The sequence below is a fragment of the Diabrotica undecimpunctata genome, chromosome 6, assembly GCF_040954645.1.
Source record: "Diabrotica undecimpunctata isolate CICGRU chromosome 6, icDiaUnde3, whole genome shotgun sequence".
Taxonomy (NCBI): domain Eukaryota; kingdom Metazoa; phylum Arthropoda; class Insecta; order Coleoptera; family Chrysomelidae; genus Diabrotica; species Diabrotica undecimpunctata.
In genome coordinates this window covers 7,151,046-7,165,769 of record NC_092808.1, presented here as the reverse complement: position 1 = coordinate 7,165,769, position 14,724 = coordinate 7,151,046, and the positions used below count along the sequence as shown (strand labels likewise).

At 32.0% G+C, this 14,724-nt stretch overlaps 2 protein-coding genes across 3 annotated transcripts; one reads left to right on the top strand and one right to left on the bottom strand.

Moving 5' to 3' along the window:
* Positions 1–23: 23 nt before the first annotated feature.
* On the top strand, positions 24–9,992 carry pch2 (pachytene checkpoint 2 protein). Of its 2 annotated transcripts, none has more exons than XM_072534124.1 (7): positions 24–195; positions 255–408; positions 1,584–1,778; positions 2,109–2,336; positions 5,558–5,684; positions 9,321–9,541; positions 9,628–9,992. In XM_072534124.1, exons 1-7 carry the CDS (start codon positions 152–154, stop codon positions 9,901–9,903), a joined length of 1,245 nt encoding a protein of 414 aa, XP_072390225.1. In that variant the 5' UTR covers positions 24–151; the 3' UTR covers positions 9,904–9,992. The 2 variants fall into 2 exon arrangements, with proteins under 2 accessions (XP_072390225.1, XP_072390224.1); XM_072534123.1 differs by having other exon boundaries at positions 25–195; positions 252–408.
* A 443-nt stretch (positions 9,993–10,435) lies between these two features.
* Positions 10,436–13,426, bottom strand: Rtca (RNA 3'-terminal phosphate cyclase). The gene is made up of 5 exons (XM_072536490.1): positions 13,101–13,426; positions 12,930–13,047; positions 11,692–12,259; positions 11,358–11,616; positions 10,436–10,559 (listed from the first exon to the last, which is right to left on the bottom strand). The coding sequence occupies exons 1-5, from the start codon at positions 13,134–13,136 to the stop codon at positions 10,500–10,502; spliced, it is 1,041 nt and encodes a 346-aa protein (XP_072392591.1). The 5' UTR covers positions 13,137–13,426; the 3' UTR covers positions 10,436–10,499.
* Positions 13,427–14,724: the final 1,298 nt, after the last annotated feature.

Here is a 14,724-nt window from a genome sequence, read left to right as displayed (position 1 = left end):
CCATACCTGTCAACGAACTGATAATTTTTAATATTGGCTGCCCTGATAAAAACGACAAATAAAAGTTTAAAATTTTGTTTTAATATATGGTAAAATTTAAACTAGAAATAATTTAATTAAATAGTTGTCGGTTATAAAATAAAACAATAAAATGGATAAAAGTGTAGATGTTGAAATTATACTCACTGAATACAAGTCTGTACCATATTACATTTGTTAATAAACAATAATTTATTTACTTTATTTTTTAGTAGTAATACCACCAAGAAATCAATAGTTGCCATAGTGGAAAACTATTTGAAAAATAAGATTTTTCGTCCAAATAGTGTAATAAATTTTGAACGAGAAAATACAAGCATTCTTCACGGTGTTGTTAAAACAATTATAATAGGAGAGATTGAAGGTTATGTAAGTTTCCAAAGGAGTACTAATGTTTTAAGTAAGACTGTAATATTAAACAATATCCCTTAAAATAATTGTATAACATAGAGTAAAATATTTATGGGATCTTTCTTTCTTAAAGTTTATAAAGTTCCTAATCAAAGATCTGTTATTGAATTAACATATTTTAGTTTTTTTTTTATTGTAAGAAGAGCTTGCACTGGTTCTTTTATTTTTATGTATAGAGAAGACTATTGAGTAAAATTTATTGGGAATTAGAGATAGACACTTTTATCATTATCATCTTTGACTTGACAATCTTCTGTGGTCGCAATTCTGTTCGGTTTCTGGCAATGTGTTGCCATCTTCTGATCTCTAGTATCCCTAAGTCGGTCTCAACTCCATCTAATCACCTAATTCGCGTACAGCCTCTACTTCTTCCTATAGGTGTTCCTGTGGTTAGCTTTTTAGCAATCATATTGTCAGGCATTAGTTTATAGCTCCAGATATTTTTAGGAGTATCTTTCACTTGAATATTCCCAAAAGTATTTCATCCTTCTGGGGTAGAGTCCATGTTTCTGCCCCATATGTGAGGATTGCCTCAGCAGTGTTTTGTATATAATGATTTTAATTTTTCTTTGGATATTTGTTGAGTGGAATTGTTTTTGGAGTCCATATTTGTAAGGTTTATTAGTCTTTTAATGTCTTCGCATGTTTTGTTGGTAGTAGTCACTAGCAAGTCAAGGTATATGAATCTGTCAAACACATTTAAAGATAGGACTTCCGACACAGATAGATAGACACTGTACATTAACTAAATCTCAGATATAGTTTATAAATATGTAGATTTTTCATATATTTCTTGCAGTGTTAATTAATTACATTGTTTTATTTAAGTTTAGATAATCTTTTACATTAATAGTGCAAAGAATATTTGAAAATATATTATGGTCACTAATTTTACACCAAAAATGTGCTTGTTACTTTGTTTTTAATTTAGAATAGAAATATTAAGAATGGACTGTTATACATTTCTCTGGGAACAAATGCGAATATAGCACTTTCACAAGTTTTTTAAATTATTTCAGCATTTGTTTTAATTATTTTTAGATTTCCAAAAATCAGTTTTTTTATAATATCTTTGTTAATTTTTCAATTCATTCCAACATTCAAAAAAACATTTTTACTTTATTTTGTTTTAGGATAAGTCCTTTGTAGATTTTAACAATTTAAATATCAATTGGTTTGTTTATAAACTAGATGGTGAAGGGCCTCTATTACAAAATGAAGAGGATGGTGAAGAAGAAATTACTATATCCACACAATTAATGCTTCCATCTGAATCTCTCTTTAATTTATGGGAAAATTTGTATTATGATCATTGTATTAAACAGAATGTAAGTAAATTTTATTGAGTAATGGTTGGGGATATATTATATAGATCTCTATATTTGTTTTGTTTTTCGGTGTATAATTGTTAAATTTTTTATGTTTATTTCATTTTTGATGAATTGAATTGAGAATTAAATTAAATTGAATTGGAAGTGTATATGTGTTTGTAAGAGAGAGAGAGTAATGGGTAAAAATATTGTGCTGATATTACTGGTGTAGTGTAAAGCTCTCACTAACATCAATTAATTCCTAAAATCAGCAAATTTTCCATCTGCTTATGCTCTTAGTGGTTGAATCACCTAATTGGGTGAAATACCTAATCAAATATATTTTAGCTCTTAAAATATGCTCAAACCATGATGGAGTTCTCTGATAAAGGAGTAGATCAAAACATAATTAGCTGCAACAGAGTCATTTTACTCCATGGTCCTCCAGGCACTGGAAAAACTTCGCTTTGTAAAGCACTAGCACAGAAACTTACAATTCGAATGGGTAAGAGATTTGGATCTGGAGTTTTGATTGAAATTAATAGCCATAGCTTATTTTCGAAGTGGTTTTCAGAGGTAAGTTTCGTAATTGTGAAAAATGTATGTATCTAGATTAGAATTATTATATTTTTTCAAACATTTAATAAAGGAGTGTCCCATGCTTTCCAATAATGATAAATACTTGATCTTTTTGAGGACTGTGACTTTATTTATTGCTCTAGTTTAATTATTTAATCAATAAACCCAAAGTACTGTCAGGTGTTATAATATTAGGCGACTTTAATGCTAAGCTGGGGAAAGAAGAAACTTTCATAAACATATTTGGGAAACATAGTTTGCATAATGAAACCAGTCAAAATGGACTTAGGGTTGCACAATTTGCAACAGCAAATAATTATATAGTTGTCAGCACTAACTTTCAGAGAAAAGATATTCCAGCATAAAGGAATATGGAAAATACCAGGAAACAATGAAGCTAATCAAATCCCACATCACACAAAAGCCACATCCTCACCTCAAAAAGATGGACAACAGACATAACTAATGTCAGAACGTATCGCGGGACGAACTCTGACTCAGATCACTATCTTGTGGGGGCGAAATTACGGCAGAAAATCGCGACAGTAGCAAAAGGGAAAAATAGCCAAATTAAAAAATGGAATGTTGAAGGATTCAAAAGTCCAACAAAGACACAAGAATATCAAAATACTCTCCAAATAAAACTCAACGGAATCAGAGAGGAAGATACTGCAGAGGAAGAATGGAGACAATTAAAAACAATAATAACGGAATCTGCAGAGAAAACTGTCAAAAAGGCAAAGAAATGAGGAATGGTATGATGCGGAATGCAGAACTGCAGTAGAGGAAAAAAGGCAAGCTAAGCTTAACCAACTTCAAAGAAACACAAGAAATACCAGAGAAATTTATAACGAAAAGAGAATACAAGCGACTAGAATATGCAGAAGAAAAAAAAAAGAGAGACTTAGTACAAGAAATCCTAGAACATAACAACAGATACGAGAGCCGAAAATTGCACATGGAGAATTAGGAAAAACGACGAGGTTAATGAACTGAATGAAGGCTATGACATTGTAAGATTAGTGAAAAGTCAAAGACTGTCATGGTTGGGACATGTTCAGCGACAAGAAGACACGAAAAGCAGATGTTACAGTGGAAGGCGGAAAAAAGGAAGGCCCAGGATGAGATGACGTGGAAGAAGACCTGAAAACCATGAATATAAGACAATGGAGGAGAAAGGCCCAAGAGAGATCTGAATGTAACAGCATAGCCAGACAGGTAAAGACCCATCTAGGGTTATGATGCCAAAAGAAGAAGAAAAACTGCCAGGTGTAGGCTTATTTTAACTCCATTCCATAATTAATTACAACACTTATAATATCTACAATACATTTATAATTTACTATATTTATACTGAGTGTTTTCTCATTATTATTATTGTGTTTCCCTGATCTTTCTTTTCTAGGCTACCCTATTGTGCGTCAAATGTCTGACGTTCCATTCTATTACTCGTTTTTTTTGCGTTTCTGTTCGATTGTCAATGTTGTTTTCCCCTGCGCTCTGGTTCCATATACCTTTTTGCTTGTGTTTCTTAAATTAATTCTGTAGATATGGCTGCTCCATTCTATTTTCCTCTCACTTATAATTGTCTCTATTGGTTTCACTTTGCTATTAGCGTCGTGTTCCGTATCCTATATCTTCTTGTGATTACTTCAATATTTTGTAAAAATTTCATCTCAGTAGCTGATATTCTTAGGTATCTCTTTATTTCCAAAGAATATTATTTTTAATGTATTGAATAGTTTTCTCGCTTGCTCATTGTTCTGGTTTATTTCTTCGTCTATCTTTCCATTTTATTTAATAATTGCACCTAGTTACAGTTGTTGGCCTATTCTAATTCTTTGCCTTCTTTGGTAATTTCATGTTTTTTGAGGTTGCCATAACCATGGATTTGCTATTGTCTATGTTGAATTCTCTTGGTCCGTTGTATGTATATTTTATGAATAGCAATTACAGTAGAGTCTCACAAACCCAGCCTAATGTGGCCGAGTTAATGAAAATGAAGAGTTATCGAGAATAATAGGTATTAATACAACAAATGTGCTCTCATAGACAGACACAAGATTCGTAGATGACGGAGAAACAGGATGAAACAGTTTCAACAGCTTGAAATCCGTAGATGTGACTCATGTTTGGTTTATCATCCTTGCTCGTCTCTTCTTTATCAGAATCACCAATACTTTCTTCCTTCTTTCCTTTTTCTTTTAGAACATCAACAATTTCCTCATTCACTCTGTTAATTAACTATCATTTGCATCTTCACAACCAGTGGTCACAATCATATTCATCATTTTTTCAGGAAAGTGGTTTTCCGCGTTGTCTAGTAGTTTTCTCTAAGAACGCACCACTATAATAATACTTAATTGACTCTACGACTCTGCAACCCATTAAATAAGTATTTTTTAAAGTTTGACACCAAACTTTGATCACCTTTTATTTTTTAATTCTCCCACAGGAGGCCGAGTTATCTGAAATGCCGAGTCTGTGAGACTACTGTAGTAGTTCTTGCGTTACACAATCTGTAATTAATGAGAACAATAATGCCTAAGTTTGAATCGAACTCTGAAGATTCTTGATCGCTTGTTCTTACTTTGTTGCTGTTGTTTTTATATAAAGCTTTAATAATTTCTATCATATTCTTTATTACTCATTTTTCTTCCAACATTGTCAAATATCATTTAACATATCAACCTAACCTAACCTAACCAAATCTCGTCCCTTCTTACCTCGTCGAAAGCTTTTTTGGATCAACGAAACACAGATGGATCTCTTGTCTTTTTCGCAATAGTTTGCTTCCTGTATGTCCCAGTATAAAAATCAGATCTTGGTACTCCTTTTTCTATTTTCAATTTTTTCCATACTCTTTTGTCCATTATCCTAGTAAAGGTTTGATGTGTATGCCTGTCAATGTAAGTCTTCTATAGTTTGAGCAACTTTTTGCATCTTTCTACTTAAACACTGGTACTATTATTTCGGTGGTCCAACCCTTTGACATTTCTTTTATTTCGACTACTTCATTTAGCAATTCGCATCTTCGTCTAGATATTTCTTCATTTCAGACGTAATCTCGTCCTATTTTGGTGCTTTATCCAACTGATGGCAATCGTTATATCAACATTTGTATTAATTGTATTAAGAGATTTAAAAATTTGCACAAAAATGAAATATTCTAGCGATATATTAACTGAACTAATATTCAAATGTTTCTTTATTTCCAGAGCGGAAAGTTAGTCAATAAGATGTTTACCAAAATAAACGATTTTATAGAAAATAAGGATAACCTCGTCTGTGTTTTAATGGATGAGGTCGAATCTCTAGCTCACGCTAGAAATCAGTGTGTATCAGGTAAAGTTGTAATATAATAAAATTTATGTTGTTACTATTTTTATATTTGGTTTTTATTAATAATATATCGACAAAAATAAGTAATTGTCCGACTATCCCGCATATGTACCTATTGTAAACCGCGTGGATTGTCACTGCCGCGGCGAGCTTTCGACATCCTCTCTGATGTCTTCTTCAGGGTTTTCGAGGTCTCAGTCTCATGAGCCCCCAGACACTACTAACACCGATCACTAATCAATGCATTAGTGCATTGGATTGCAGGATTTTTCCTGCAATGAGGGAGAAACCTCTGGAAAATTAAGGAAATATTATGCAAAAACGAAGGACCTATTAACCAGTTTAATTGTGATAGAAAAGTGGCCTCGCGAAGGCGTATCGGCTGCATTATTTCTAGATTCGATATACTGCCAAGAATAATTTTGACTATGGGACTGGATATACAAAGTGCGATTTGCGACGAAAGTTTTGAATCTCGAGAGTGAACTTTAAATCCAGTGTAATACGATTTGAGAATCTAACCAAGCATATACATTTTGAAATATTATATGCTTCCACGATTCTAACACAAACGACGTAAGTTTTACCAAATGAACAGCAGCTAACAATTCTAATCGAGGTATAGTAATCTGTTTTATAGGAGCTACTTTCGATTTGGCACACAGGAAATAACTTGAACTAGGTTACGAGTATCAATACTACGAATATAAACAACACAAGCATATCCCTTTTCACTAGCATCGGCAAATCCATGAAGCTCTGAGAAGGGACATGAGGGAATATTCAAAAAACGAGGAATTTGAACTGTGAAATAAGAGATAATTCGCTCTTATATTGCTCTCATACATGAATTGTTTCCGATGGAGGGCGATCATTCCATTTAAGACCTGTTGCCCAAACTTGTTGGTTTAAATGTTTAATGAAAAAGGTAATGAGTGTTAATTAACCACAAGGATTATAAATTCAAGATAATTCGGACAAAAACGATCATCAAAAAGGACCATTTTAATTTGGGTTCATTCGAACACCATTTCCGTAAATCAAAGCCTCCAACTTTACCAAAGCGACTAATTCAATCATCAAAATCGTCAATGTACAAAGCCTGACGAATAAGCGAGACGGCTTTAGGAAAACGAAAGCCTTCGTCTAATATTAATTGCTGAAGGGTTCTTAAAGCTAGATACGGCGAGGATACTATTCCAAAAGTAACAGTTAACAAACTATATTTCTGAATTTACTCAAGGCTAGAAAATCTCCATAGCACACGTTGATAATTAGTATGTTCAGGAGCGACTAAAATATTACGATACATCTGACGAATGTCCTCACACAGCGCAAAACGATTAAGTCGAAAATTCAACAAAAGTGAGACTATGCTTTGTTGTAGTTTAGGGCCGACCAGTAAATAGTCGTTCAAAGATTTGCTTTTCTGAGACGCATTATACACAACTCAAATTTTACTTGAAACACTATCTGGTTTGATAACGGAATGATGTGGAGTATAATACTTTACCTTTTTCTTTTCGACATTAGGGACTAACTGCATATGACCTAAATCAAGATACTCCTGCATATGTAGGAATAAGTTGTGTAGTGAGATATCTTTAAGTAAGTTTGACTTGTGAAATGGCTTTCACTTATTAACAGAATGTAAATTTCGTTGTGTAGTAGAAATAACTCAACCTCATTTTTGTGCTTTGGAAGTCCATTGGCATTTCACTCTGCTATTTTAATGAAGCTATTAAATTTTAGATATAAGCGTTGTCAGCATGTTTAGGATCATGCTGTTTTGTTGTAGTAATTGTTGGAACATGTTTTTGAATTCCTCTAAGAATTTGTTCATCATGTCATTAATGTTGGATTGTTGTTCAGTACCATTTCTTACTGCATTAGCATAGCTGCCTTGCGATTGTTTTGGGTAATGGGTTAGAGGCACTGATGTTGCTGTACGCATTGTAGGTCTAGTTGTTGTATTGTTAGCGTTTTTTTGAATATTCATACGATTGTTGGCATTGTTTGGCTTGAGTAAGTTATGATAGAATTGGCATCCTTTGTAGTTGGCTGGATGGGCACCACCAGATAAAGCACACCTAACAGGGGTAACTTTACTTTTTTTGCAGGCTGACGTATTGTGTTCTCCACCACATTTGACGCACACAAATGGTCTGTTGCAGTATGATCTTGAGTGGCCATATTGCTGACATCTCGTGCATTGGGTGATCCCTTTTATTATTTTTGGAGGTTCCACTTGTATAGCTCTCTATTTTGAAGATTTGTCAGTTTGTAAATGTCTTTGTTGTTTTCTGCTGGTTCTAAGTCGACGAAGAATATATTTAAAGGTTGTTTCGTTGTTCTACTTATGCAATTCATCGCGTTTCTAACCTTATGTCCATTTTTTGCTAATTCAGTTTTTATTTCATCGATGTCTGTCGTATGGTGTAGGTGTTTGATGACTATTCTATAGGCACGCTCTTCTTTAGGTTGATAGGTATGGTGTACTACATTTTTGCCCTCATTTATTTTATTATTTTCCTGTATGTGTCTGCTGTATCGCAACTTATCTTTACCGTGTTGTCTGCTAAGGATTTTGTGATGTATTGTGTGTTTTCTGCTATTAGATCTGTTTGTTTTATCATTTCATTGTATTTAATTACTCCGTAGACGCATATTGGAGGTGGTTTTGATGTTTTATTTGCTAATTCGTTATTTTTAGTGGATTCCTCTTCCTCTTGGTCTGGGAGTGTTAGAGACCTATATTTGTTATTTGTTACTGTCTCTGATGGTCTATTGGTAACATCTACTTCTCTTCTTTTCAAGGTTTTTTTGACTACTTGCCAAGGATTTTCTTTATTTTACTCACTCTCATCAAATCCTAAGAATTCTTTATCGCTAGTTGATGATCTTATATGGTGGTGTTGGTTATTATTTATTGCATACTGTGTGGGAATTGGTCGAGCTTCAATATTCTGAGGTTGCTGTGTGTATGTGTTGCAAGGTGGGACATCCTGTATAGTAAGTCCATTATTTGTTGACAACATTTGTTGGTTGTATTTAATTCCTGGCCCATTAAAAGCAGGTAATGTATTCATTTTTTTTTATCTACTAGTCAATTAGTTGACCACTTTTATCATTATACTGAGAAGCTAATGTGTTTTGTTTTTGGTGATTTACACTTTCCGTAGCACTATTGATAACGGGAGCAATCGACTGTATACTACGAAAGCTAAGCGGGTACTGACAAATTACGAATCAAATTATTTTATTATGTACAACCGAATTATATAAGTCTAAAAATGAACTAAACTCCTTAAAATCACTCTTAAATTTAGGCAAGCGAATGCTAGATTGTTGAACTACTACCGATCTAAACGGTTCTGGAGTTTCAGCTTGCGGCTCACATAATTCCACAATAAAGAGTTTTTTTTTTATAAAATTGTTCCACAAATAATTCCCGAACATTTTCTTCAGCCCTCGTATCCGCGTCTGGTACAGAAAGAATATTACCCATAATATTTGTGTGATGTTTTAAGAATTCTTAATTTATTTTTCTTACGATCCGAAAAAGTTGTGCTGTATAATTCGAAGATACATAAAAACTTTGAAAACTCTAATAATAGTAGCTCTATTTGTTTGTTTCAGGTACTGAGCCGTCTGATTCAATCCGTGTAGTTAACGCTCTTCTTACACAAATAGATCGAATAAAACAACATTCAAATGTATTAATATTCGCAACTTCCAACATGACTGAATCCATAGACTTAGCTTTTATCGACAGAGCAGATATAAAGCAACATTTGGGGAATCCCTCGAAATATGCTATATACAAAGTTTACTACTCCTGCATTAACGAACTGATAAAGGTAATATTTTTTGTTTACTGCGAGAGGATTTGAAGGTCAAGAACCTAAGTTTAAAAGTTGATATCGTAATAATACAATTTTTTCAGGCACAAATAGTTAAAGGCGATACTCTAGAATCAACAGATTACCTCATAAATAGCGAAGATAAGCAATATTCTCCAGAACTGACGAAACTGTTGGATCTGTGCGAAAAAAGTGTGGGTTTAAGCGGAAGATCTCTTAGAAAAATTCCCTTTATGGCTCACGCTTTGTTTTTGGAAGGCGATCAAATACAACTAGGAGAGTTTTTGAACGCAATGGAAAGAGCTGTCCATAAAGAAATTTTAGAAAGAACATATTTCGAAAAAATAAAACGCACATAAGTGCTTATTAGATATTATATTTAATAATGATTTATTTATTAGGTTCATTTGTATATAAAAACATAATAAAATATAACTTGTTCGTTGTATGCATTATTTCCTTTAAAGTGACAAAGCATACCAGTGATATTTCAACGTCGAAACAGTGCAACCAACTGTTTAGAAACAGGTTATGTTTGACCACTGCCTACTTTATTCCATTAAGGAAGCTTATGGCTTTCTGATGGATCAAAAAAATATTTTAAGGAATTAGATTCCAAGAATAGCATTATGCAATGAATCAAAAATAGTTTCTTGGCAAAAAAAATCAATAAAGACATCATACTGCAACATTGTCGATCTTCAGTCCAGCTCACTGACTATAAACTATGGTACAGTGAAGAATTGAATATTTTGCAGCATTGAAAAATGTATGTTTTGTACATTCATGAAATTCCAATTCTGTATATTCCTTATTGCAGGTGAGTTGCCTTCATGCAAAATTGGATATTCACAAATTAGGAAGATATTCTTTATTAATTAAAACGAAAAATCGTTGATATATAGTTTAATTAAAAAGAGTACATATATAAATAAAATATAAATAAATTTCATGTTTAACTGCCACTACATTCAATTATATTTGTTGCTTCAGAAGGCGTTATTTCATATTTTACCTGAAAAATAAAAAGTATTTATCAAGAAAATATTTAAAAATCTAGAGTGCATACAAAAAGTGAAAAAATAAAGGGCTGATCCAAGTGTGATCAAGCTGATGGTTTGTTTCAAAACTGTAATTATAATTAACATCAGATCTAGAGTTTTTTTTTCACAATTTACAATCAAATTACTCACAGATTTGAAACACTCTAAAATTCAGCCAAATTCACTCTAAAACCACTGTTACCTATATTGGAGATAGTTAAGATGAGGATAAGAAGCAGCCTTACTTTTTATATTCTCAGGATGCCTTAGTATTTCTTTCCTTTCACAAATGTTTCTAGTATAATAGTGAAGATTTTTGAACAGAATATTGGGATTTTCAAAAAAATAAGGAATTTATGGTATTCTGTAGTGTTATTTCGCTAAAAAATTGAAGAAAAGACAAGTTCTAATGCATCTGGAATGCTTGTTAATTCGAGTTTTGCCAGAACAAGTAATTACACTTGAGTAATAGTTGGCAATACTATGCTGTTATTTCTTTACCCATTTGGTCTCTTAGTGTTACAGCAGATTACAGATAACCAGAGGGACCATCTCCAAAAACTAAACAACCAACTGATGTAGAGCTTGTGATAGATTGTGCTTGCAGAAATATAATATAAGTTTTATATTGTGTGAAATATTTCATTGATAGTATTAATTAATTGTATTAAAAAGCAAATATCAATCCTTTAATAAGAATTCATATATCTTCTATACAAAAATAAAAGAAACATAATACAAATTAATAACCTTTAAAACTAAACACTTACCGTTGTTAGTTTTTCTATAACATAAATAGCGGTCTTAGTGTGCATTGTTATATTTCCTACTCTTACTTTGGATGGTCCCTTGGCCAATGCCATGAATATAATTATTTGATCTTGGCTATACTCATCCACACAAGCACCTGCCTTAATAGATCGCTGCAATTCTTCAGCAGCCCTTCTTCCAGTATCTTGAAGACTTTCACTCCTTTTACCAAGTGCAGATGATCCTAGGATACAATTCGTGCTTGTGTTTGCAACCAATCTATAAACATATTTTTCATATAAATGGAAGATTTTTAAAAAGAAATTTGATATACATCATATATTTAATACTTACATAATACCTGAACAGCTATCTGGTGCTATATTAGGGTCCTCTTTATACCTTTCAATATTGACAGAAGCAATTTTCTTTAATTCATTTGCAGCACTATCTGCCATTTGGTGAGAGAGCCTTTCTGGTAAATTTCCTGCCACAAAGCTCCAACCGAAGATGTCTGTCACAGATCCTTGTGTTGTCATTTCAATAGGATTTAATTTTTCCACTGGGTTTACATTAACAATAACTTCTCCACCCCCTTTAGGAAAATACCCTCTTCTTTTAAGGTCGAGATCGAATGTTACTCCAAATTTCTCTAAAATAGGTCTAAATACCTCAGTTAGATAATCAATTTGAGGTGCCATTTCTGTGTTGGTACCTCCTCTGAGAAGAAGAGTTGTAGGAGTTTTTGCAAAGATAATGCATGGCAAAGATACTTGAAGTAATAGGCTGATACTGCCAGCAGTTTTTACTTGTGCCCTGTAAGAGCCTCCTTTGATTTCTTCTGGCCAAAATTCAATTTCAGTTGAACCCAAATGCACACCTTTTACTTTTGCTGAACAAATATCTCTTAACAGTTCCACTCCTAAAACCAAATAATACTTATAAATGATGTTGGATGCATTATTCATATTATAAACCATTCTATGAAAAAGAATACTACAAGAATTAGAAAAATGTTCCACTTTGTTAGAGAAAGATATACTATTATAGTTAAAGATATATAGAAACAAGATATGTATATAGAAACCATAAATGAATTATGATAGAAAAACCACAAAAATATACATTATTCAAAACACAATAAGCAATATGCTAAAAATACATTTTAAATGTAGACAAATAAACATTGAATACATTATAAAAATTACTAGGAATTCGCTGTACAAAGACCAAAAGAAGATGAAGAGAACTAGATCCACAATCAAAATAAACAAATGGAGCAAACCGTTATGAGATAGTAAATCATGAACAAGAATATAATTGAAAACAAAATCATATCAAAAAATTGATGTTACATGAGCTAATCTTCCAGTACATTCTTAGAATAGCATTTCAGTTCTTTAAGTGTAATTAATTTAAAATAATTAAAAAATAGTAAAGATAGCTAAATTTTATTCCTTAAATACGTGAGGTGCCCACTAACATAATTAGGACTATCGTTCGTAACAGGACAACCCTGTGTCCAAAATATATTAACAAGAGATGACTTTTTCTCCTACATACTGAAAATAATATTTAACAGACAAACTAACCTTTTAAGTGCTGCTCCATTAATCCCGGCTTACTTCTCCCTCCTCTAATATTGGTTATACGAACTGGTATCCGTTTTAAGGCGCTTAATGTTAGGGCAATTCTCAAAATTTGTCCACCCTAAAACATATTTTTATATCATTGTTCAGGATTAAATTTATAGATTCACTTACACCTTCCAATAATGAACCATCAATTTCTTGGATCATATTTAAAATATATTCTTAAATTACTGAAAAAACAATTTCAAAATAATTAATCTGTAAATATTATTCCACCGGCAATTATAGGTTAGGATTGGTTATGATATTGATTTATTCTGTTTATTTAATCTGTTGTGTTAACTATACAAGCAAAGAATATAGACGCAATTTTTTTTGTCAATTAAGCAAATAGTTTACTTCTATCAAATATTTAGCGAGTTATTTGTTACTTTATAATAAAACAACCCTTCCGCTTATGTTTTTATTTTAAATTTTGAATCACAGTACATAGCCCCCTAGTAAGTAAGTCCCATAGCAAGATTTGGGAAAGAGTTTTCAGCGCCATATGCGGACGGGCCGAAACTAATTTTGTTTGGCGGCAAATTTAAAACCGAGGTTCTGAATTTTTAGCGACAAAATTCGAAATAAATATAGTAATAAAATAACAAAAACTTATTCTTTGTCAAAAAATATAGTATACACTTACGTATTTTTATATATACAAATGTATAACGTATAGACAGAGAGTATATAAATATTATGGTACAAGAAAGTTTTCATGGTTATAATTTTATGACTATATCTTATTATTACCATTCACCAGTCCATTCTATTAACAAACCAAAGCCCTGAAAACAACAAAATAACACAGATATCCTGACATTTGTTTATTTGTATAATTTTCTTTGCTAAAGTATATCCTCCTGTCTCCACTGGCTGCGATCCTGTACCAGATGGACAACTTCATGTAGGGATTTTTCTACCAATCTTCATTTAATCTTCCCATCCTGTTGGAGATCTTATTGATAAATAAAAAAATATAGATGCCTCTATATTCATTTAGTACTGGTTTGTTGTAAGTTCTATACCTTCTAAAATACTCTTCCTTAAAGGTCCATCTGTAGATAATAAGTGTAAACTCTAGCATTTCTGCGATCTTGCTCTTCAGGACCATTACAAATTAGTATGTAACCATTGCTCAGAACTTCAGAAGTAGAAGGTCCATAAAAATCTATAATAATGAAATATTATTAAAATTAAGAATGTATGACTTTCTTTATAAAATAAGGAAACTTTTAGGAATGTAATTATAAGAGATAAGAGTTTTAATGATTTTAAAATATATATAGTATAAATAAAGATTCATGTTGGTTAAGATTTTCAACTACAGAAGCAAAATGTATAAAATAGTATTGAGTTTGTATTTACTAACAAAAGTTTGGTATAATTAATAATGTTCTTACCTGGTGCTTGTAAAAATTAACTCCTAATCCTTAGAATATTTAATAGCCGTTCGTCCAATTTTATCTAACTTTCACCTATTCATAAATATTCTTTTCATTTTTTCGATTTGAAATACTATAATATATACCATTTTTCTAACACATTTTATTTTTGGTGGATACTGAAAATTCTTTAGAAATAAGTTATTGTAAATTTAAGTTGTGATTTTATTAGAATTTGCTATAATCTTTGTTTTTTTTTAAACATATTATTTGGATAAATATGTAAAACTAATGAAATTATCACAACAGCACTTACATTAACGTCATACGACTCTTGCTATGTCATACCTTCACCACCCTTCACCTTA

Bases quoted from the DNA above. Each gene is read 5' to 3' on its own strand.
- pch2 (XM_072534123.1), top strand. From the start codon at position 152: ATGGATAAAAGTGTAGATGTTGAAATTATACTCACTGAATACAA. The intron at 1,779-2,108 runs GTAAGTAAATTT...AATATATTTTAG, and splicing joins ATCATTGTATTAAACAGAAT to CTCTTAAAATATGCTCAAAC. The intron at 5,685-9,320 runs GTAAAGTTGTAA...TGTTTGTTTCAG, and splicing joins TAGAAATCAGTGTGTATCAG to GTACTGAGCCGTCTGATTCA.
- Rtca (XM_072536490.1), bottom strand. From the start codon at position 13,136: ATGATCCAAGAAATTGATGGTTCATTATTGGAAGGT. The intron at 13,048-13,100 runs GTAAGTGAATCT...AATATGTTTTAG, and splicing joins ATGGTTCATTATTGGAAGGT to GGTGGACAAATTTTGAGAAT. The intron at 11,617-11,691 runs GTAAGTATTAAA...ATATGTTTATAG, and splicing joins GATAGCTGTTCAGGTATTAT to ATTGGTTGCAAACACAAGCA.